Source organism: Poecilia formosa, unplaced genomic scaffold (assembly GCF_000485575.1).
Source record: "Poecilia formosa unplaced genomic scaffold, Poecilia_formosa-5.1.2 Scaffold115, whole genome shotgun sequence".
Taxonomy (NCBI): Eukaryota; Metazoa; Chordata; class Actinopteri; order Cyprinodontiformes; family Poeciliidae; genus Poecilia; species Poecilia formosa.
Genome location: NW_006800054.1, coordinates 535976 through 559471, shown reverse-complemented (window position 1 = coordinate 559471; position 23496 = coordinate 535976). Strand labels below are relative to the sequence as shown.

Below are 23496 nucleotides of genomic sequence, written 5' to 3'. Positions count from 1 at the left end.
TATATATATATTTTAAAATACTTGATATATATTTCTCTTTACTGCTCTCATTCTGACTCACTTGTGTTTATGAGGAATTGGTTGGACACTCCTGGATGGTCTACATCATGAATGGCGGCAGCAAATAAAGCTGCTAATATCTCCAGGTCTGTGAATACGGCCTGTCAGGGAGAAATAACAAGAGGAACAACGGTCACTTCAGTCAAGTGGCATGTTTATGTTGGGTAGGATTGATGTTCTAACTTTGATCCTCACATCTAGAGCTGGTGTGGATAGCAGTACATGGGTGGACTGGGTGACATCAGCAGCATGAAGGCTGTTGTGGTAGGCGACATTGGCGTGATAGTGGTCCTCCAGGGTCATCACGTAAGTGACAAAAGTATCCACAGGGATCCGAAAAGTTTTTAACAGATCTCTTTCCTGCAGCAGAGAGAGACAATAAGGGGCATATTAACAGTATAAATCCTAAAATGGGAAAAGATGACAAAGTTAAGTTTTGGTCTCATCTGTCCAGATAAACTCCCTCCATATGTTTACTGGGCCTCCAATACGGCTCGTGGCAAACTGCAAGCATGACTTCTCTTGGCGATTAGTTCCACTAGGTGATTTTTTAACTCAACAAGACATTTTTCCCATTTTATGGGTGAAAAAGTCTGCCAACAGTGCAATTACTTTTTCATTAATATCAAGTACAGTTTTTTGTAAGTTAGTTGAGACTTATTTTAAGTGTATTAAAATAGTTGCACTCGAAACTAGACAAAAAATACTTGGTAAGATTTTGTGTCTTTGCACTGCACTTTTTATGGTGCATAAGTGTGCTAACATTTGCTAACATTCTGCTGCTGATACTGAAATTTAATAAGGGATATTCCATTCAATTCGATTAAATTCTATTATGGTTTGTCATACAGTATATAAAGACAACGAAGTACAATGTGAAATCTGGAAATGTTCAAATGGCATGAATACTTTATCAAGGCAGTGTTGGTGCCAAAGTCTGAAAAAAAAAATACTTTCTCATATAGCAGTTTATTTATTTATTTATGTCGCCTACAGTCACTAGTTGACTTAGGCACCTAACCCAACAGTAAGAATAAGCAAAATAAAGCCACAAAACAAATAAAAGTGAAGCTTAGTTTAACATAAAAATAAAAAAATATATATTAATTTTGGTGACTAATTCATTGTTTAGGTTTGTTTGCCATTTTCTTCTCACCTGGAAGATGGCAAACATGATGCAGCTTAGGGGTCGATTATTGGAGAACTCTGCCACACGAAAGATATTAAGGCCCCACTTGTTCAAGTCGTCCAGTTCCTGACGGCACAACAGACAGCTTTAAAAATCACACAGACATCAATTCTGTGTTAATCAATAACAAAAATACTATGTGTTTCATAGAATAAATCATAACTGCTGGATAGCATGGTATTTCTGTAAATATGATGAGAGATTTGTTTGCTTAGAAACTGATTTCTGCTTTTGTGCCATCTCCAGCAGGTCTGATTTCTTGTGTTGCCCGTCAGTTCTTTTACCCTGGCTAAAGCTTCCTCGTGCTCCGTCTTCACGCCAAACCGAGGCAAGGTGGAGTTGGAAAGGCTGGAACTGTGCGTGAGCTTCTTCACACCGCTGATGTGACACATGGGCTTCTCTCTTTCCCTCAGAGTCGGAGATGGGATTTCCACTTCGTTTTGCTTATCTGAAAAAAAACAACAAACAAACAAAAAAAAAAAACACATCACGAGACAAAGTTTCACCTGACAACCCCGGCTTTATTAAGTTTAATAACAAGGAGATGTCGTGTTTGTTGTACCTAAAAAGGTGGTGGAGATGTATTCTGACACTTGGTTCCCTGAGCGACTCATCTCTGACAAATGGGACAGCTCCCTGTTCAACATCCTCTTGAACTGAGGGGAGAATAAGTTTATAGATTTAGTACAAACACGAGTTTCTGGTGATGAAGATGGCTGCACACGTTAACGCTGCGTTTTAGATTGAATCTGCAGAAATACGCCCGAAGAAATGCTCCAATACAAGTAAAATTATCACACTGATGTATTATGAGGCGAGAAAATCCATTATGAATCATCCGTCCTCCTTTCTCTCAGTTGAGAACAGGCTGTTCAACGCACCAGCTTGAGTGATGTGTTGCAGTTATGAGCCATTTTTATACATATTGTTCTCTGTGCATCTGCAGTGTCAGACACAGTCTGCGGGTCCCAGACACAAATGTGAGCACACGCAGAGAAGCAAACGCTCTTCCTGAACGTCCGTCCCGATTTTACGTAATGCTTCATTTCTGGACACAAACACAATTCGCCCAACGAGAGGTGTAATGGCTCCGGATCAAGCGAGTCTTGAGAGGGCATGATGCGATTCGGACAGACCCCTCAGTCTGCGTCCTACTGACTGATCTTTCACACATAACAATCTCCATGGCAACCAGAGCAGTTGCCTTAGCAACTGCCTCCTCACAGTCAGTCCTTCAGCTTGATGTGAGAGCGGTGGCTGTTTGGGTGACAATCTGAGGGAGTCGGCAGGTGTCTCTGACCTTTACCAAGGTCAACTCTCTCTCCTCTTCGTCTCCTTCTATCCAGATCTCCCTGCTGTCCATTTGCATTCCTGCCTACCTTCTAAGAAAACTAAAGCTCTGTTCTTGCTCTCTAACCTTTAAATGTTTCCCCCTGTCTCTCAAGTTCATCTTTGCCTTGCTGGCATTTTGAAAACATGTTTCAACCCTTTCTTTTTTTTCTTCACACTTCCTCACTTGTTCTATACAGTCTGCAGCTCATCACAAGCAAATAGGTAGTATAACAACAAGCCCTGCTAGCAGTAAGGCAGAATCAGTCCTCGGTTGCTTGGAAAGCTGTAGCCCGGTGGCACACTTAGGCAACAGGCTCAGCCCAAGCCTCCCCACCCACCACCTACCCTTTCAGTCTCCCCATTCTTTCCTTCCCTAATGCTGTAATGCTGAGTCACCACTGCCAGTCGACACTTCTACCATGCCAGTCCAAGTGCCAGGACAAATAACACTTCCTCTGACACTGACTAATGAGGCAAAGATGCAAATAGTGTTCAGATATAACTGTGGGCAGACACACATGTACACCTGCATATGTGAAGGGCTACCCTCTCTTACAGTCACAACGTGTGCAGAGTGGGGCTCTGAGCTAGGACCTGTTAACCGAAATTCAAATAAAACACAAAGTAGTAAAAGGGAATCCTTTTAAGCTAAATCACAAAGATATTCTGTGAGCAGCACTAGGACAGGATACTACACCAGATCAAAATCTGACATGATCAAAGTCAATAACTTGTTACATTTGTTTGAAAAAAAAAACTTCAGACAAGAAATGTGACCGTTTTTGAGAAAAAAAGCTCTTTCACATTTGTGTTGACAGCAACCTCACACAACCAGGAGGGAGTGAGATGGATGCAAGAAGGAAAGGAAATGTGTCGAATAGAATTTGTACATTTGTGATAAAGCTGAAATAATTATATATCATAACATACAAGCTTAATTTTTAAGTTGTTTATTTCTTCTCTTAGTAGACGGAGCCTTAAACGTGGTGTAGAGGTACAAAGACAAACTGGATTATGTTTTTACACCAGTTGTGTAGAAACAATGAAAAAGATATTCCATCTCATCCTCTGTGGATTCAAGTATGTGTTATGTACAGAAATATGCAAATATATATGTTTACGGTTTTTACAGTGTCACTACCAGGCCTTTAAAAGTTCCCCAAATGAATGAAGTGTTAAGAAATCCGTGTTTGTTGATTTTCTTTCTTGTTACATAAAACTGCTAATTGCACTGTTGAGTCAAGCAAACATGCTGGAATAAAGTTAGTTAAGTACATAACAGTAGAGCATTAGGTGCCCACAGCCTCCACCCAACACTGGAACTCCCAGACTTTGTTTACACACTCTGGCTCGTTTAGCATTACCCTACCTGGTCCCACCAACCGATGAGCCAGGGCCTTGAGCAGGTCTCGCAGAACAGATCCACCAATGGCGTCCTACGTTCAGCCGTTGTCCCACTTCCCTCCCTCACACCTCCATCAGCTGCACCGAGGTCCAGCTCTGCCCCTGACCTCCCCTGCAGAGGACTGTAGCTGGAGGAACGGGGCAGCCTGTAGCCCCCCGGTACAGGTGAGGGGCACTGAGATGGTGCCGGGTCGATGGCCTCTACCACACCCATGTTGAGAGAACCAGGGGGTTTGGGCCTATGGCACAGGTATGAGGTGTGGTAGTGAATTGGGCCAGGGGCACTGCGGGTGCCCCAGTGGCATGAGGGCGTTGTCAGGGTCCGTGGGGAGAGGCCACAGCCAGTCAAACCGGGACACTCCAGAGTGGCGTCTGCCCCAAAATGGGGAATGGGGAAGGGGTGGAGGGTAGGGGCAGCCTGTGCAGATTTTCTTTGTCTACATCCAGTTCTCCAAAGCAGGGCACCCAGTCAGTCCTGAGTCAGACTCCAGCCTCAGTGTGCTCCAGAGATGAGGATCCCCCTGATGGGCAGAGCAGGAGCCCCCCCTGGATCTGGCTGCAGTGGAGACTACATCTTATCCCATTTCCTGAGCAGGCTGACCCAAATCTACAGTCACCGCAGGATAAAAGGTAGATGAGTGCTGAATGAGTAAGGACAGAGCGAAAGAGAGGGGAATGCGAGACCGTCTGAAGGACACAGAGAGGAGTTGATGGAGAAGATGTGTTTATTTGAGAAGGATGTAAACAAAAAGCAACACCACAAGAGCTGGTTCTCTAGACAAACAGTAATAAAAAGAGTTAGATGGCAGAGGTGAGGAAAACAGGGAGAGTGACGTTTGTGATCTCGAACAGCGGCGGTGAAGGGAACTTGGATGGCAAGTGGAGCATCGAGAAGGAGAGGGATGCAGATGATGGCAAGAGGAAAACAAGAACACAGTGAATGAGACAGAGACAGACTGGAAGAAACAGAGAGGGACGCGAGCAGGCAGGCCTCCAAGCATACGATCCCGTGGAAGAATCCCACCAAAACAGTGGTCTGGAAAAACAAGTCTCCTTTTCCTTGCGTCGCCTGCCCCTCCCAAACGGTACAGATCCAAAGGCCCGGCCCAGTACTACCGGTGCAACAGCCCGTCTGAGTCGCCTCTCTCCAAACCTCAACTGCACACTGCCTGTGCACGGGCAATCGGCTCGCCTCCCGACAGCAGCACAACCCAGTCCTCTGCTCCGAGTCAGTCCATGCCTCAGCTGCCCCAAAATGCCAGAGGTCTAATCCTGCTGCTTTAGGCTGCCATTCGTCCTCCAGTGCTCTCTGCCTCTTTCGCCATTTCCCTGGATGCTGTAGACAGCACTCGCAAGCTAATCAGGCAGTGGCTGCAGGCGCGTGCATGCGTGTATGCGTGTGTGTGTGTGTTTCTGCAGCTGCCTCCCTGTTGGAGGCTGAGTGCGCATGTGCGACACGACAGCATGTACGTCTGTCAAATATGTGTGTGAGCGAGGGTGTGAGTAAGAGTGAGAGACAGAGAGAGCCAACGTTCATGTGTGCACCTCCATGTTGGCATGGCGTTGAGGATTTGTGCTGCTCCTTTCTGCAAAATCACTGAAATGTTTCCGCAAAGACTGTGTCCCCAGAGGCATTGTACATCCCTGGGCAAATCATATAAGTTACGCCCATCTGTTCTTTTTCGTCTTCGGCTCTTTCATTGCAAGCCGGATTGAAGATGATAAATAAAATCTTTTATTTATTAATGATGACACAGAAGATGAGGACAATTTCTGGGAGGGGGGGCACGGTTTCTGACACTGTCTCTTTAAGAGAGAGCACTGTTAAAGGAGAATTACCTCTCTTGTCATTGGTTCCTGCCTAAACCACGTCTTGTGGTCAGAGCGGGAAGCCAATGAGTAAAAGGGAAGGGCAGACCCTGCTGCCGTTAGATAGCAACCAAGGTTACAGTGGAGACATCAGCATCAGGACCACTTTTCCCCCTCCTTCTCATGTCCTCCTCACCCACAGACCGTCACATCATTTCCCTCTCTCACTCCCTCTATGTCCCTGTGCCCCTGGAAATACAACTGCATGCATCCTTAAGAAGCTGCTCTAAATCCTCACATTCATGTGAGCGTGCAAATTCAAAAATTAACCCTCTGATATCTGGTGCAACATATTTGCATGTCGTGCTTCTTATACAACAAATGTGTAATATTGCAAACCATAAATAAAATGTATAATTTATTGATAAGTCATTGCAGGACTGAAAATAAACTCTGGAAGGATTGTGATTCCTTTGACTCTACATGTTGTTTCATTCTTGCATGATTTTTTTTAACAGGGGAGAAAATGTTTTTCTAAGCAGTGTTTGCCAAAGTTTTATGTCATAAGCATTTGGAGATTAAGTCCATATATATGTTGTTACCTATCCGACATCCCAGGTATGTCGGATAAGATATTGATGCTTGTGTGTGTCCCCTTTTACACAAATGGATAACACCACATTTGGACCATATGTAAAAATGTCACTAGTTATTACATCTTACCAAGCAATTGTTGGTGGGTATGTTTGTGTGTCTGTACCTTGTTGGAAGCCATCTCACTGACTGAGCGGTGGGTCTGAATGGTCTCCAGCTGGTCCAGACACCAGTCCAGCTCCTCCAGAGTCTCCCGAGCCATCTGCTGGTAAGTCTCCTCTGAGAGAGAAAGGCACACAGACTCTAAGAAATCATTTAAATCAACATATGGAGAAAAAGCATGGAAATAATAGCAAAACTGATAGTTTGATTATTTTTTTTTGTTTGTTTGTTTGTTTTGTTTAATGCTTATAGTCTTTTGGAAATTAGGAGTAGGCCCCTTCTGATTTACTGAGAGGTTTTACAAATCTGTTTTAAATAAATTCATGCAAATATTCTATTGCTCAATGTTAAACATGTTTGTAAATATATTTAATTTTTACTTAAACTTTAAGCTATTAATTTAATAAGCTTATGACATGATTTAAGATGTTATTGAGAAGCTCTTCCTTAACTGCAGTTCTCTGATTTAATATGTCTGACTTTAAATAAGCAAATTGCCCCACGTACAGTTCAGACAATTACACACACTCATCAACCCCGATGATGTCTATGTTTAAATGTCCGTGCCAGCCGACCTGTTCTTGAATAAAAATCAACCAATTCTGCCAAGACAGGTGGTCAAACAATTACTCACAACTGTGCAGAGCTCCTCTAAAATTGGAAGGACATGCTGGTTAAAAGGGCCAGAGCCTGCAAGGTCTCAGGTACAGGGAGGGATAATGAACAAATTGAAGGTAATTTAGAACAATTATAGAAACCCTCTCCATGACCTCGTGGAGTGTCAGAGGAGAGGTCGCAGCAGCCGGCTTCTCTCCGAGCGCTGAGACACGCCACATATTTCAGGAGGTCCTTTGTCTGGACAGCAACAAGGCTATTTCATTTCTCGTCTTAATCTAGGCGTATACATAACCTTACGTCATTAGATCTAAGTAAACATACACGTTTACATTGAGAGATTAATTAATTGACTAATTAATTCATAGTAACATGATTTTAAGCTACATTTTGTTTTCTATTTTAACTTTTTCAAACTTTTGCAAAATTCTTCTCTATGTTCCTTAGATTTTATAGTATATATGGATGTAGCGTGTCTGTTATCATGTTTGTATATTTTATGTATATTTGTATATTTGTATATTTTATGATGAACTGCTTTGGAATTTTCATTTGGGGAAACAATACATCAATAATAAATCAATAATACAAAATAAATAAATAAATAAATAAATAAATAAATAAATAAATGGTTAGTATACATAAGGTAACACTTAAAGGTGAAAGTTTTATGGTATATAATTATTTTGGCAGCCATTTGCGTGGTTTTAGAATGTACTTTCAATGTAATACAATCTAACACACTGTAAAAACCCATTTTGAAAGAAGAACAGCAAATAGATGACAACAAAAATACTGAAAAACAGCCTTTACCTGTGCATTGTCAGGCTTTTAAACTCATGTCTTTGAAACTGTTTATAAATTTTTGCCATTGTTTATTACAAGAAAGGACTATATGTTTTTAAAAAAGTATTTATTTTTATTTATATTTCTCCAGCCCCTTGTTTTAGCTACAATGTAAAACGCTCAGACTATGGATTTTAGTTGAAATTAATTCAGTTTGACACAGACAAAAAGATAAAAATAAATAAATAGAAGTATATGAAACATTATCCCTCAGCTTGAGTATAACACACATTGTGTTCACAGTGATGGCAGACAAAGTTTGTATGATTTTTTTTTTAATCTTTTGGAGCGTGGAGCCTTAGTGTGTTATTAAAAGAAAACTCCTTGGACTATAAATTTTAATTAGCTGACAGCATACCAGAGAGAGTAGCTTGGGGAACAGTGGGCTGGCTTGTCACTGGTGACCTCCTGTGGACGAACACATAATGATATGAGAGGATGAATAAAACACTGCTGCCCCCTTGTGGCGCAAAAATACACTGCTATCAGCATTACAGTATCAGGCAACAAAAGGCTTTGTTCAGACAGTAGTAGATAGATATATTGATATCTTTAATCTTAAGTTATTTATGACAAATATATATCTTACATCAAAGCTTTTATGTGTATTTTTAAAGCGCAATAAATCCATCCAAAAACAAAGCCTGACTCTCACTTTCATTCTTTTATGACTGCGTTCTTTGAAAGGCCTTCTCACTGTGCAGCACTGTGTAATTATAGATGCTGATGATTCTGTGCTGCATTGCTTTATATATCATATTGACGTGGTGCTAAAAGCCTGCCAGCTCGAGCTCCTTCTGTCTACTGCATTACAAGGGAGAATAATTTTAGCATTATTGACCGTCTCCATCGTCTGGGCAAAGAGTCAGGGACATACATCTGAGGCATAAAGCTCCGTGCACTCAGCCCTCAGTCAGTTGGCTGGAAAAATGCCAAATGATGCCGATTAAATTTTCCCTGAGCATTGTCTGAGACTCATAAACCAGTTAATCACGACGGTTAAAATGTTTTCCACACGGGAGCAAGGAAATGGAGATATTTGCATATGCACAACTACACAATAAGCAGGCAGTTGTGATGAGCACAAGTGTGGGGAAGGGGTGTTCGACAGCATGATACTGACTTGTTAGTGGGTGTTGTGACATTGGCGAGGATGGTGAAGTTGCTTCTTACAGTTCGTAGGCTGGCCAACACCTGGGGGATGGATGGACAGCGTAGGAGGGAAAGAAGGAAGGAGAAGAGGGGAGGGAAGGAGCAGAATTGAGAAGGGGGGGGGATAAGTTCACTGTTCTGTTTTTCCACCTGCTTTTGCAAAACTGCAGAAAATGAGCAGTGTGTAAAAAGCATGATAAACAAGTACAAGCAAACATACCTGAGCAAAAGGGGTGACAATCATGTCTTCGGCGTGCCTGGCAGACAAAAAGGGGAGTAGAGAATGAGATGAATGTGAGTGTTGGTGTTTGTGCAGAGGTACAGCTTATAGAATAGACATATATATATATACATACATATTTTTTTCATTTAACTTTTAATTCAACACAGAGTGAAAGTCATATATCGAAACATTACACAAAATGAAGTGTGGGCCTACTAAAAGTGTCTCAATGAACTGTTAAGTATGTGCAATGAATATTTTGCCAGGGCTCTTTTTGCGTGAATCATTGCATCATCAGTGTAGCGTAGCACGGATGTGGTCAGCCTGTGGCTTTGCTGACGTATTAAGGAAGTCCAAGTGGCACTGATGGTGTCCTTCCTCTCATGTGCATTTTTTGGGCGAGGCGTCTCTTGCCTTCTTCTTGACAAAACTGTATTGATTCTCTGTGTGGTTTAAGTCAGGCCCAAATTGCTGGCCAATCGAGAAGAGCGATATCATGGCAATTGAAGCAGATGTTGGTATTTTTGGTTGTGTGTTGCAGGAAAATGATCTCTTGTCGGCAAATGGATGCATGGGGTGCTCTAAAACGTCCTGGTAGACTGTGCTGATGTTGGATTTGATAAAACATAATGGACCGTCATCATTTTATGGCTCCGTAAATTGAATATGGAAAATTCCCACTGGGCCTTTAACCATTTGGATTCTGTGCCTCTCCACTCCTCATTCAGAATTTTGTTTTCCACAGCCTTGTGAAGCTTTCTCCCTGAAGGAGCTTTGCTTCAACATCCTGGTATCGTATATTTTATTTCCAAACTTTTTCCTTCCACACATCTTTCTTTGGCAAAGCCCATTTGTAGGTAATTTTCCTTTGGGACGGACAATTGTACAGTCAGCATCTTTCCCATGATTATGTAGTTCATGATATAACATTTCTGTATTAAAACTCACTTTATTTTAGTTGTCATACACAAACTTCTAATTTGCAGAGAAACTGAATTTAGGCTTTTCTCTTTGGCAGTAAGGTCTGCTTGAAACACTTCTTAATTTGAGTTAGTTTTTTTTTTTACAAAAAAATAAAAAAGAAGCAAAAATAATTATAATTTTCTGGCTAATTTGGAAAGTTACAACAGTTGCTGTGTTGTATGAGATCATTTCAAACTACCATATGTGTGTACATATACACCCAGGAGCGGTTTTGCCCTTACCCCTCACTGTTGATGGAGGAGTTGCGGGACATGGTTTTGGGAGATGTGTCGTAGTCCGAGTCCGAGCGGTACAGGAAGGACTCTCTCCGCTGGCTCTGGGGGAAAGAAGGGTGAAGCACCAACCCAGGACTCGCCTGCGAATCCATGGGACTGCGGCCTGGTGACGGGCCATTTTCTGAATCGAAGCTGAGGGAAGAAAAGAAGGAAAAGTTAGTTTTACATCTGATATAAGTAAAAAAAATAAAAAAATAAAATAAAAAAGTTGTGGTTTTGCTACTACTTCTTATCTCTCAGCGATAGTAAATAGTGTTTGGGGAACCCTGAATGCCCATCCAGCAACGCTGCAGCCGGCAGTGTTTGTCGTCTTCTTAACGGGAATATTAGAGGCAGGAGATAATGAGACCTGAGAAATCATTGCGAGTCTGCCCTAACGTGGAATTGGCAGATTGCCACAGGGCTGCTCTGACAATTACACTTTACTGACATGTCATTTTTCAGCAGGAATCACGTTAGTCAGCAAACCGAGCAATAATAACTGCCATTTCTCTGTAGCTGGAGCTGTTTCTTGGAGAATGTGAATGACTGGGAGTTTGATGAGGGTGGAGATCTGTTTTAGAGCCCAAAGGTCTGAAGATAAAATGAATGATTGAGACCACTTGCACACATTCAAGGTTCTCTGAGGACCTTTGACCTTCTGTCTTCCTCTGACTAGAATGCCAGTTTGTTTATCCCGAGTATGCATGAGTGGATCCACGTGAATGCATTGTAGATGACGTATTTTAAATCAAATCAAATTTTATTTGTTTTGCACATTTCAGCAACAAGGCATTTCAAAGTGCTTTACATAATAAAAAAAACAGCATGTGACATTGAATAAACAGTAAGAAAGAGAAAGAGATTTTGAAAAAAAAAAAGATTAAAAAAGATAAAAATATTAAAACCCACAATCCTTTTCAACTAGGGGGGACGACACCCACACCCCTGTCCTTATCTGGGACTCAAACCCGATCTGGGACTTTAGTCAAGAACGCCGTTTGACAAGGACTCCAACCTCTAGGTTTTTAGTTGAAACGCCGTCAACTGGGACTCCAAACCCCGTAGGACTTTAGTTAAACGTCGTTTAACTGGGACTCTAACCCATGTTTTACTCAAGGGACTCTAACCCGAATAGGGCTATAAGTGGGGGACAGTACCCGGGCCTCTCCGGTTGGGGCTGTACATCATTAAAAGCGTCCTATCCATGGCTATTCCACAAAAAAGGGTTCTGCACTGAATTTTAATAGAAGCTTGGTGTTTGAAAAGAGAAAAAACACATCAGTTCCAGAGGACACAAAACATTTAGAGCTTTCAAAGGCAGTTCTTTCTTCCTCTTTTAGTTTGGAAGCAAAAAGATAGCAATACTGCCCAATTACAGTAAAGCTCAAATGAACAAGGAACTCCACACTTTTTCAATTACGCATCTCTGTTACCCTGAAACCAGGCCTCAGCAGAATCCCTCAAACCATTTTTCTTTTCAGAAATGAAAAGATTGGATCTTGCAGCGCTGAAATAAACTCTGTGTCCACAGAGCGGCACAGTATAGATTGAAATCAGTTTGTCTGACAAAATGTATAACTTTTTTTTTTCCTGCATGTAGAATTCAACATAAGCTCAAACAAATTTATTACAGTCACTTTTATTTTGTCTGAATGTTGTGTGGATAAAGGTGAATACTTTGTTGTGTTACTGGGCCGCTCCAACGTTCGTTTTATAAGAGTGAAACTCATCTACTCACTTCACCTAAATGTGTGAAGCTTCTAAAGCAAATAAGGCCTTGAGCGCCTCTCGGTTTGATTCCTAAAACAGAGCCTGATATTTTTAGAATTCATACTTGTAAATTGGCCAATTAGGAGCCACTCCTTCCCCCCTACAGGGCTCCTTAAATGTGATAACAGATCAAGTTATCATTAAACAACTTTTCCCCTGTAATGAAAAACACATCAAAAGTGTCTGCCGGGGGACGCTCTCTAAGCTACATAAGCTAATCCTCCCTTTTATTTGTTTCTGTCTGAAGTCAGAGTATTTTTTTTAAATCAGACTTAAGCACTCTGAATTAAAAATAAAATCTAAAATATTCACATTGCACTGCTGTTCGCATCATTTCAAGCCAAACTAAAGCAGAAGATCACAAAGATCAGCGTACCTACTTTCATGTAAAATAATAATAGCAACAAAAAAAAACTGGGGCACATTAAATATAAGTGCCTTGGTGAACTGTACCTGCATGTACAATGAGACGAGCGTCTGCGCTCCTGAATGCTGCGGTTCAGTTTCAAGCGGCGAAACAGAGCGGACCCCGCATGTCCGCGTGATTGATCATCTGGCGACACAGGTGAGGTGAGGACTGAGGGGGCATGAGGTGGACCCTCGGGACTCTCCCACAACCGCAGCTGTCGCGTCAGCTTCCTCTGACTCATCTCTGCCAGCTCTGGCCCTGCCGGGGCTGACCATCTAAAGAAAACTCCCCCAACCCTCCACTTACAACGGGCTGTCTCACTCCCTGTATGGCTGCCTCTCTCCCACGCATCCACTTCTTCACTGCGCACACGCGTATCAGGCAGACATGACTGCAGCACCAGTTGTACGTGCTGCAAACCGTCCTCAATCCACAGCCAGATTCAACAATAAGGGCCAATCCCCCCCTCAGTCTTTTTCTCCCACGCGTGTCGTACCGGAGGAGGCAAAGTTTATCAACATGCATATCCCTTCTCTGTGATCCTCAGGCCCAGTAAACTCGGATCTCTGCGTCTCACATCCACAGTTTTGCTCCCAGTTTTTTTTTTTTTTTTTGTTGTTGTTTTTTTTTGTTCTTCAATCCTTTTCCTGTGCAGGTTGTTTTAAGGTCCCAAGGAGAGGAGATTTTGATATTTCACACCAGAGCAACTCACTGACTCCCAGCACTCCTGTATGCTGGAACCGGACCTTCTTCCTATGAATTATCCAGTCTGCTGCGGGTTTTCCTCCTCAAAACTCCCCAGACACTCCAAAAACAACCTGAGATCATGTATTCATTTTCTGAACAAGCCAGCCCTTTTTGCCCTCTCTTGTGTTTTAGTTTCTCTCCTCCCCCCACTGCCCCTATCGCAAAGCATGCGCTCTGACTATGCTTATCTCACAGCTGACAGTTCCTCTGCAGCAACAGGAAGGCCGATCAGTGAGAGAAACAGACCACAGGCGCTAGAACAGAGAAGCATGCGAAGCCTGTGTAACGAGGATTTGAAGTGAATATACAAACAACTTAAAAGGAGGGCAGGGCGAGGGGGAAATCAGGGGGGAAAGGGGCTGACTCATACCCCTGTGTAAATGTTTACATGCCCCGCTAAAGAGCGTGCAAGGTTTGTCCCCAAAACATTTTTTTGTATTTTGACATCAACAACCTTGTTCACCTAAGGCATTTTATTTGGCCTGTAGATGTGAACAGACTCTCCGGCTCCTAAATGTTCTCAATTTGCAGCATTTAGACCTGGAAATAGCATTCACCACAAGGAATGTACCAATTATATCGCAGCCATAAATGGTTAAAACTCTCAAGCTGGAACTAATGAACTCATACAGTGCTGTGAAAAGTGTTTGGAACGAATGCAACATCCATGCAGTTTTCAAATGTCTCGTGTTTGGGGAAAAGCATATTCTTGTGTCGGCTACAGGTTAGCATCGAGTCCAGCGGATGGGTGGACCGACTGCAAGAACTGCCATCATGTTTGTTGCTTTAAAGAAACAGAATGAGCCTTCGACATTACTGTGGAGGAGTTTTGATTCGATCCACTTTGCAAAATTGTCTTAATTTTGCAACACTGGAGGGTTGTCAAGCCGGAACAACCTGTTCAAGGTCACAGCAAACTCTTCATTTGAGGTTTATTTTCGCTTCTCAGAAGTTTAACTGCTGACTTGCGTTGTTGGCTTGATGACAAACAGGCCGAACGTTTTCCTTCAAGGGAGCAGAATTCATGTTTTCATCCATTATGGCAAAGCAGCCTCAGACCTTTACGCCACCAAAGCCCTCATTTTTGACCGAAGGATTTTTTTTTCCCTTCGGAAATTCTCTATTTCGTTAACGCTAAATGTAACAGTGCACACAGCTTCTGAAAACACACTACCTTCATCTCACCAAAATATTTTTCTCTGTGGATCATCAAGATGATTTTTTTTTTAATTTTAGTTCCTGTTGGTCAGCCTCAGAAATAGATGAGTTACCCCTTTTAGACAGCTAGATGTCAGAAACTTTGTTTTTGACTATTTTTGTCTTTTATATTTGGTATGTTCATATTTTTAAGTGTTTCTAGCCTACTTCATGTTGTCAGACAGGTTCTAAGGTTTACGTGATTTCTTGATTCTTACAGCTGTTAATTGGCTCTGGCTGTGGTTTGGAAAAACATGCTAATAAGCAGTAAAGCACAGTAATTACATAACGGCATGAGAAATAAGGTTTTCACATAGAGGTTGGTTAGTTTGGATCATTTTTTTCTCCTTTATCAAACAAAATCATGATCTGAAAATAGTTTTTGTTTCTAAGAAAGTGATCATGGGCTGATATGAAAACAATTTCAGATGTTTTGAAACATTTCGGTGTGAGGATAACGGAAAACACTTTTTCAGAGCCCTGTATGCCACTTCCTCCTAAAAAAACTTCTTAAAAAGACCACAAAACATTTTGCTTCAATACTAAAAGAAAAAAGGTTACAGCTGCTCGACCGCTGCACATGTGAAGTTTTACCGGCTGCTCACTTTCTGCACAGCCTCTTGAGACGTAATTTATTGCTTTCATAAAAGCAGGCATTGATTAATACCTCTATAGCAACCTGATTAACCCCAGAAGCTGGTGGAATGACATTTTGAAACAACATGTTGGGGAATGAGGCAATTTCCTCTGAGAACAAAAAAAAATAAAAAAAATAAAAGAGGCAGGTTGCATAAGAAATAATGGCTAAGTTTACTGTAGAAATGACTCAAGCTTCTGAAGAATATTTCTAACTCAGCACACTGTAGTTACTTTCTGAGAATTAAACCTTAGTAAGTGAAGTTACAGATTAGTTGTTAGAAATATGAGAAATCTTCATGTAGGTTTAGAGGTTAGTAGTGCTCCAAACAGTTTTAAGTCCAATACAAAAGTCTATTTAAACTCTTCCATCGTGGTGGAAAACTCCATCCAAACATCGGTCTTATTTTGTTTTTGGTTGCAGCACTAACCTTTTGCTTTGTGTTTGGAATACGGATTAGACATTTTAAAGTGTGCCTATGTTTGCCTTTTCTGGTTATTATTTTATTCTTTTTTTTTTTTTTGTAGCTGCTCACATCTCCATATACTCTGCACAAACCACACAAGAGCACAAATGAGATGTCTTGTGAGAAGTGTCTGTTTTTCCCCCCTTATCTTCATCCTTTCTCCAGCAAAAAAAGAAAAAAAAAAAACCTGCTGCATGAATTCTACCTCTCAGCAAGCATCTTAAAGCATGAGCACAGTAAGAAACACAGTGAAGATAAGATGCCTTGTCAAGCTGTTCCTCCTCTCCTCCTGCCTTGCACATTCAGGAGTTTACCCGTTCTTTTGAGTCTTTTTTCTCTTGGCGAGGGTAACTACCGTTTGCTTATATGACACACTGGGGATTGATGATAGAGCTCGTCTTGGAAAGTCGCACACAAAAAGGGCCTTACACAAAGTCTGATTGAACAATGTCTTCCAATGACAGACTAAAAAAGATGTCAAGAATTCTGATTCACTTGACAGTTACTATTGTAATCTCTGGAGAGCTGATGAAGAGACAATTATTCTATCTGCTGCTAAATACAGAGTCCCCGCTCAACGTTAACTCATGAAACCTCTGAAAGTGACTCATCCACACCCCTGTATGCACACGCACACGCGCACACACACACGCACACGCACACACACACAGAAATACTGTAGCAAAAACACTCCTCACTGTTTCTCATATATAGGTGCACCCACAACTCTTCAGCTTTAATGCATGAACTCACATACACAGTGCTTTCCAGAAGAATTTTTCTTTCTTTCTTTTTTTGGAGGTTTTCAACATTTAGTCAAACCTCTAAGTGGCGCATAAATCTGAAAAAAGGAAGGAATTTAATAAAGAAGCCCATTTTGCAGGGATTACGCTGTAGGTGTTTTTTTTGTTTTTTTTTTTTTTTCAAATCTGAAGACTGAAGTTTTTGTCCAATTGCAGTGGCGGTTTCTGATATGGACCACATGGGCCGTTGCTCAGAGAGGCATGAGCGCCAGATAATAAAAGACTTCTTATCTGTCAGTTGTCCCCAGAACAAGTGTACTAGCAATTTTATGCACGTCTCATCAATGTAAGTTGTGCTGAGAAGGCATCTCCTGCCTGCTGCTGAATATAAAAAATATAAAATATAAAAAAATGAGTGTATGTTGCATGCTTTTTGCAGGATTGCACAGCATTGTGGTTCGATCCAAGTCGTCCTTTGTAACTCTGGCTGTACGTCTATGGTGGACTGGGACTTTTTGGTTGCAACCCCTAATCTATAAAACAGTGCATTCAGTGATCTGTTGCATTGTTTACAATTTGTTTGAATAGTACTTTTGTGAAATTTGCTTTGTTTTAAAATATTCTTTATAAAACACTACAGTAAAACATGATTTAACAGATTCTTCCACCTGAAGTGTGGGTCTTTTAAGTTTCTCCAGAGTCGCCATGGGCCTCTTGGGTGTTTCTTTGATTACTGCTCCTCTTGTCAAGAACTTTTTTTTTGTTTGTTTTCTTGGAAGCAAATGTTGAAAACCGTCTATCGTTTTGCTTCTGCCTCACAGCTACTAGTTCATGTGTCTGTTTGTCACATGCAATTTCAACAAAATGGATCGTATTTTGTCGTTATTACAAAAGAAAGCATGCAAAAGTTGGTGAATGCCTTTGCAAGGAACATGCTCTCCCCATTCGCTGGTTTCATCATGCGAGTGTATCGATGTGGACAATCGCATGATAATCAGAGGTTTCAGAGGGACTGGGGATTTGTGCCAATAGACTGACTCCTTGTGGAAGATAACAAACTGTCTCCGTCTGGTTGCAGAGGAACACATTAAAGCTGCCGTCTCCCATGTTGCCATGCTACCTGAAAGGCATCTCTGACGCACGCCAGAGACAGCTTTGTGATAATGGATAATATGGCTTCTTTTGCATGACTGAGAAACACAGCCACTGACTCAGAAAATGTAAAGTTCATTTGCCGCATGTGCTCCGACATGGTTACATCGCGGCGCATAATATCTTGGCTGAGGGTGCCTTCTGTGCAGGTTAGAATTTGGTGTGATTATTAAATTACCCCCGTGCGTTTTCTCACACAGAGTTTTTGTATGCAGAATAAGCCGGGGAAAATTGGACTGTGCAGCAGCAGCAGCAGCAGCAGCAACAGCAGCAGCAGCAGCAACGGCGGCTCATTTAGTCTCCTCTCAGCACACATTTCTGCAACAAAAGAGGGAGCCTGATTTCATGTCATTAATACAGCAGGCTTCAAAGGGGCTTTGGAGCCCTGAGTCAATACAGCGATTAGTTTAATTAAACTATTAAGTCTATATGAGAGTGTAGAGGAGATTTACATACATCCCCTCCGCTGACCCTCTCTTGCCATTGATTATTCATTAACTACCATCACTGAGAAGCCCCTGGCGAGGGCAGGGCTGCCAGATCAGCTAATTCCCAACTGTCTGGCTGGTGTCAGCTCCTCTATCTCTGCCTCTCACTGCTCCCTGCTAATGATCAAGTTCCTCTGAAGGGACGAGCCAGTCCTCATTCATTTAAACTACATACAAAAAAGAAAAAGAAAGAAAGAAAAGAATAAGTTCTGGTCCCCCTCACCAGCCTTCATTCTTCTCAGTTCACTAAGTTAATGATTAACCTGCCTAAGTCCATCCCGTGGTCTTTCCCCACAGGACATACACACATAATCCATAGCCTCGGTGGAGAATGACAGTTATTTCCTTCCCCCGCTTCCCACACTGCCAAGCAAGCACAGATGCTTATTTCCACGTGCAATTTCAGCCCCCACCCCACCCATGAGCGGTGCCTCACCCTGGCATTTAGCACCTGGCTGATTGCTACCACTGTGGGGGAGGCAGTGAGGGCAGGGGGGAAGGGAAGAGGAGGGAGGACTTGCAAATTGGGAAAGTGCGCTCCTTTTATAGGTTGACCATATAATCACGGCTGTACTCTGTTGTCAAGCTCGAGTCATCCTCATGACTTTAAAGTACATTAGTGTGTTTTTTTGGGGGGTTTTTTAAAATCATTATTATGAAGCACTCTCAGCCAGGGGACGATTCAGGGCAGCACTCCAGCAACGGACACATCTCAAATGACACGTCCAGATCGGGCTCACCATGTCCACTTGCCTCAGCTTGCCCTTTGTGCTTCTTGGGCACACACAGGAGACGCAGCCACGCTCGAGCCTGCTTACAATTTAATGCCGACATTTGCAGTGGGATGCACAAGGAGCAGGCGCTCCAAGGGGAATGCTGGCGCCTCTCTGCATGAGTAAAGAGAGGGGCATCTGGCCACTGTAGCCACACGGAGAGTGGAGGAAATAATCCTTTGACATGCATGGGGGAGAAGGAAAAACACAGGACAAAAGAGCGGAAGTAAACAGTCGGAGGGAGCCCCGGGAATTCTGCTAATGAGACTTTGACAAGTTGGTCAGCAGCTGCTCTAAAATCCCAGAATTTATTGGAATCTATTAATATTTTATCATCTTTCAAGAAATCTCTTGCTCCGAAAAATGAAAGAAAAGAAAACTTCTCTTAACAACCATGAATTTGACTCTTGTGGCTCCTGTTGCTGAATGCTCATTAAGTTCATCAAGCTATTGCATTAAGATCCTTTTAGCAATTCTTCCCAGCACACGGTTGCATGAATTAGACGGCGTGGTGGACAAAAAGCACAAAAATTCACTTTTGTCTTGTCAGTCAACAGAATTTTTTCCCCAAAGTCTTCATTAATATGTTTTTGGCAAATGTAAGAATAGACTCTGTGTTCTTTTGGTTCAGTAATGATTTTCCCGTCAGAGTTCTCCCTCGGATGCTGTTTTGTTGAGTCTCTTTCTTGTTGTAGAATCATGAAAAGTGGCGTTATTTGAAGCTTGCATTGTTGTAGTTTTGTTTTTGTTTTGTTTTTTGACCTCCTGTATGAGTTGTTGATGTTCTCTTGTAGTAATTGTGGTTGGCACACTTCTCCTGGGAAGGTTCACCTCTGTTTCCAGGTTTTCTCCTTAAGTATATCATGTTTCTCACTGTGTAATTTGGCTTTCCATTATTATTATTCTTCCTTCTGCTCTTGAATTTGATTTAGAACGGTGCCTAATGCTTTGGGTTTTTATATCTTTTAGCCTACATCATGTCGTTAGACAGGTTCTATTTTTTTTGACTCAGAGGGTCGGGTAGTTATCAGTCCTGAATGTGGCTAGTTGAAACTATAGCTTTCAAAAAAAAAAATAAATAAATAAAAATGGGGGTTTGTTATTGAAATCAGAAAAATCTCATAGCAAACAAGAAATTGAGCCTCTGGACTTTTTTTCACTCTTTCCGAATGTTCATGAAACTCTGAATCTCGAGGGTTCAGAATCAGTTTCATCCTTTTTTCAAATACTTCTCTGTGAAACATTGTGTGGAAGAGAGAAAGACTCTTCCTTCACCCAGTTGGATGAAAAGCGTCAGTCTTTGATGAGTCACGCGTATTTTCTCAGATAATAAATGAAAACGTTGCTAACCCTGATGAAAATTCACATCCACTTCAGCCCCGTCCCCCGCGCTCTCACTCTGCAAGTCACCAATGTCGCAAAGAGATCCACTTCTTACTGGAAAACTAGACTGTGTGAAAAATCTAATCTTAAAGAAAGAAAAAAAAAACCTGAATGAACTCGCAGATGTTTATTCCGCTCTTGTCTGATAATGTAGTTAGTGTAAACAAGTCAGTGTTTTTCCCAGCGTCACGGCCCTGACCTGATTCCACCCTCCCTCGTGTGTGCCCCCCACACCCCGGCTGTCCCACCCATGGCCTCTCCCGCTCGTCCAGCCCCTCGCTGCGCCCCGTCCAGATCACAGAGCGACAGATTACAGCAGATTATCCTGCCCACAGGATAACCAACCTAGCTTTCGGCCTGCCAAACAGAGCCGGGCACAGACTGTGAAAGTGCAAAACGCATCCCTTTCAGGAAGGGCCCGGAGGGATTGGCTGCTATCATACACCTGGCAAATGCCACAGGAAAGGGATTTAGTTCATGGGATACACTGGATGGGGTAATGAGCCTTGATTCTGCACAGCAACAGGACCTCCACATGCTGAAAGCACAGCCACAGCAATGCCTCTTTAAAGAGCACGGTAATAAATAAATTCCACCAGGATTCCTGGTGGCTCACTCACATTGCTCTTAGCGCTGTGTTTTTACTCACTCAAGGAACCTGGGCCTTGCTGGGGTTTTTTTTTTTTGTCTTCTACTCTGTCTTCCTCAAAACCCACCGGAGGCGTCCGTCACTTCACATCAGCAGATCTCTGAACTCCTGGAAGCTTTCAGGAGTCTCTCCTCAGGTGCAGACCGACATGTTCTGTCAATGCCTGCTTCACAGGCTGCTCAACTTTCGGCTGTGTTGAGTTGTACCTTTGTGACACGACCTACTCTGTGACTCAAAGGCGATGAGTGTTAACATGCAAATGAAAACGAATGAAGTCCAAAAAAAAAAAAATGCAGATGATTTATTTCCATTCCGGTGTTTTGCTGGGGTTATTTTGTGCAGGAACTACAAGGTTTCTAGACATAATAATTTGGAGCTTTTAAGGATTTATCAACCCCCCCCCTTTTTTTTTTTGCAAACAACTTCTATGAGTTTTAAAACTGTGATTAAATGTACAAGGTTTTGATTACGCAAATGCATTCCTTTTATTGACTTTGACAAGCTTCTGGGATAAATCTGGATGGATATTTAACTATTTCTTATTACAAACAGTACGGCTCATTTCACTCGACTGGTTTGCTGGCACAGCTCAGAAATTCTCAATAAAGCTGCAGTCGTGACTTAGGGGAAATCATTCTGGAAGCTTAACGTTAGCCTGTTTTACCCATCTGTAAACAGCTTTTATATATGTTTGGGCATATTGGAAATGTCCAAGCTTTAACCAGTCTAGTTGTTGATTTGAGGTGAATTTAATGAACTCCGTTACCCCACCCAATTTGTGCAATGCACCAGTTCCACTGGCAACTCACTCTTCATCCTGTTTCTGGTTTAGGAGAGGCTTGAAACATGGAATGCAACATTTGTAGCCCACATCTAATATCTGTCTCTGTGTATTCGCTCTTCTAGAATGGGTTTCTTTTAACAATCAACTCAAGGCTACGGGTTCTCCCTATTCCTGGTGAACTTTTTTCAACCCCACGTCTTCCTTTCATTCCATATTTCTGCTGATATGCTCTCATACAGAACAACCAAATTCTTCAGTAATGACCTTTTGTAACTTACCCTCCTTGCAGAGGGTGTCAGTGACTGTCTTCTCGACATTTGTCAAGTCAGCACTCCTCCCTATGACTGTGCAGCGTACTGACCCAGAGTGAGAAACTGTTTGAAGGATCAGGTAGCCTTTGCAGGTGCTTTGAGTTAATAAGCTGATTAGGCTAAGACACCATGAGTTTCCAATAGTGACATTTTTCAAAGTAGTTTAGTTTTCTGGGATACTGAAATTTGGGCTTTCTTTTTCTATAAGCTATTACTCATCAAAATCACAGAACAAAATGTCTTGGATTATACCACTATATGTGTGATGATTCCATATAATATAAGAGTGCAAAACTTTATTGAAAACTGACATACATTACTTCACCAGTAGGGCGCATTTGAGATTAAATTTCAGTTCTTGCATAACGAGCATAAAAATAATTTGTGCTGCAGGATTGATGACTGCTTACACAACACGTACAAACTTAAGTCCCATCTGTTTACATAACAGGAAGTGAAAACTGATTGGGCTTCTTGAGAGAGTGTCACATTTCTCACTGGAATATTTTGACCACCTCCGGAGTTTAGTTCCCAGTGGTTCGGGTGGAAGAGACGGCCAGTGGGACTGCTGGTGTTCCAGCGTCTTCCAGTTATAGTAGGGTGAGCCTTAGTGATTTCCGAACACTGTGATGTCCTTGAATTCTGGGTCAGATAGTTGAAGCTTGGACCCAATTATGTATTTTAACAGGGCCCCCACGAAACACTTGACCACATTGGGAATTTGGTTATTAAACTTAAAAAAATCAACTCTGCACAGAAAACTAACCAATTTAAATAAACTCTGCCAAAATGAGTGGTCAAATATCCAGCTAAAGTTTGTAGAGGAAAATGCTAGTGAGATGCAACTGACCAAGTGATGTGTACCAAATATTATGCAATGTATATAATGTGGGTCTGTGTGTGTAATTATAAACCACGATAATCTTATGCAAACTCACAGCGAGTGTTTTAAGACGTCATCATATGCAATATTTCGGTCATAAATCCTGGCTGTGCTGAGCTTGAAAAGCAGTCATCCTCGCTCGTCACTCGTCGCGTTGGCCTCTTTGCCTCCATGCTGTCATCGTGAAGTAAAACACATGTTCAATTAGGCTGAGGTCAGAGGAGTCGCTTCAGGCGTCAGTGTAGTTTAAATGTGTAGAAATCAAACAATTTGATCCTCAGTCTGAGCATCAAAGATTGTTTCAATATAACCTCCTAAAATTGGGGGGGGGCTCCTTTTTTCTTTTCAGGGAACACTGAGCATTTTGAGGTCTCTCTAAAAAACCCTCAAAGCTGGAATCTACCTCTTTAAAAATTCACCGCCTGTACTCCCTGCCAGCTATTTTGCTGTTGTCTGCTGCATATATTATACGGTGGG

The 23496-nt window shown here is 42.0% G+C and overlaps 1 protein-coding gene across 3 annotated transcripts in view; it reads right to left on the bottom strand.

Annotated features, from left to right (window-relative positions):
- Window positions 1-23496, bottom strand: part of pde4a (phosphodiesterase 4A, cAMP-specific) — a 44848-nt gene that overhangs the window by 3635 nt on the left and 17717 nt on the right. Inside the window, exons 1-11 of one of the 3 annotated variants that reach the window (XM_007560394.2) lie at window positions 12851-13672; window positions 10592-10777; window positions 9384-9420; window positions 9135-9205; window positions 8370-8419; window positions 6555-6667; window positions 1812-1905; window positions 1534-1697; window positions 1217-1315; window positions 256-420; window positions 62-161 (exon numbers count right to left, since the gene is read on the bottom strand). In XM_007560394.2, the coding sequence (XP_007560456.1) occupies window positions 62-161; window positions 256-420; window positions 1217-1315; window positions 1534-1697; window positions 1812-1905; window positions 6555-6667; window positions 8370-8419; window positions 9135-9205; window positions 9384-9420; window positions 10592-10777; window positions 12851-13047 (1276 nt within the window). In that variant the 5' untranslated portion in view covers window positions 13048-13672. Of the gene's footprint in view, window positions 1-61; window positions 162-255; window positions 421-1216; window positions 1316-1533; window positions 1698-1811; window positions 1906-3950; window positions 4449-6554; window positions 6668-8369; window positions 8420-9134; window positions 9206-9383; window positions 9421-10591; window positions 10778-12850; window positions 13673-23496 lie in introns of those variants that run through there. The other 2 variants (XM_007560393.2, XM_016675500.1) reach the window with 2 other exon arrangements.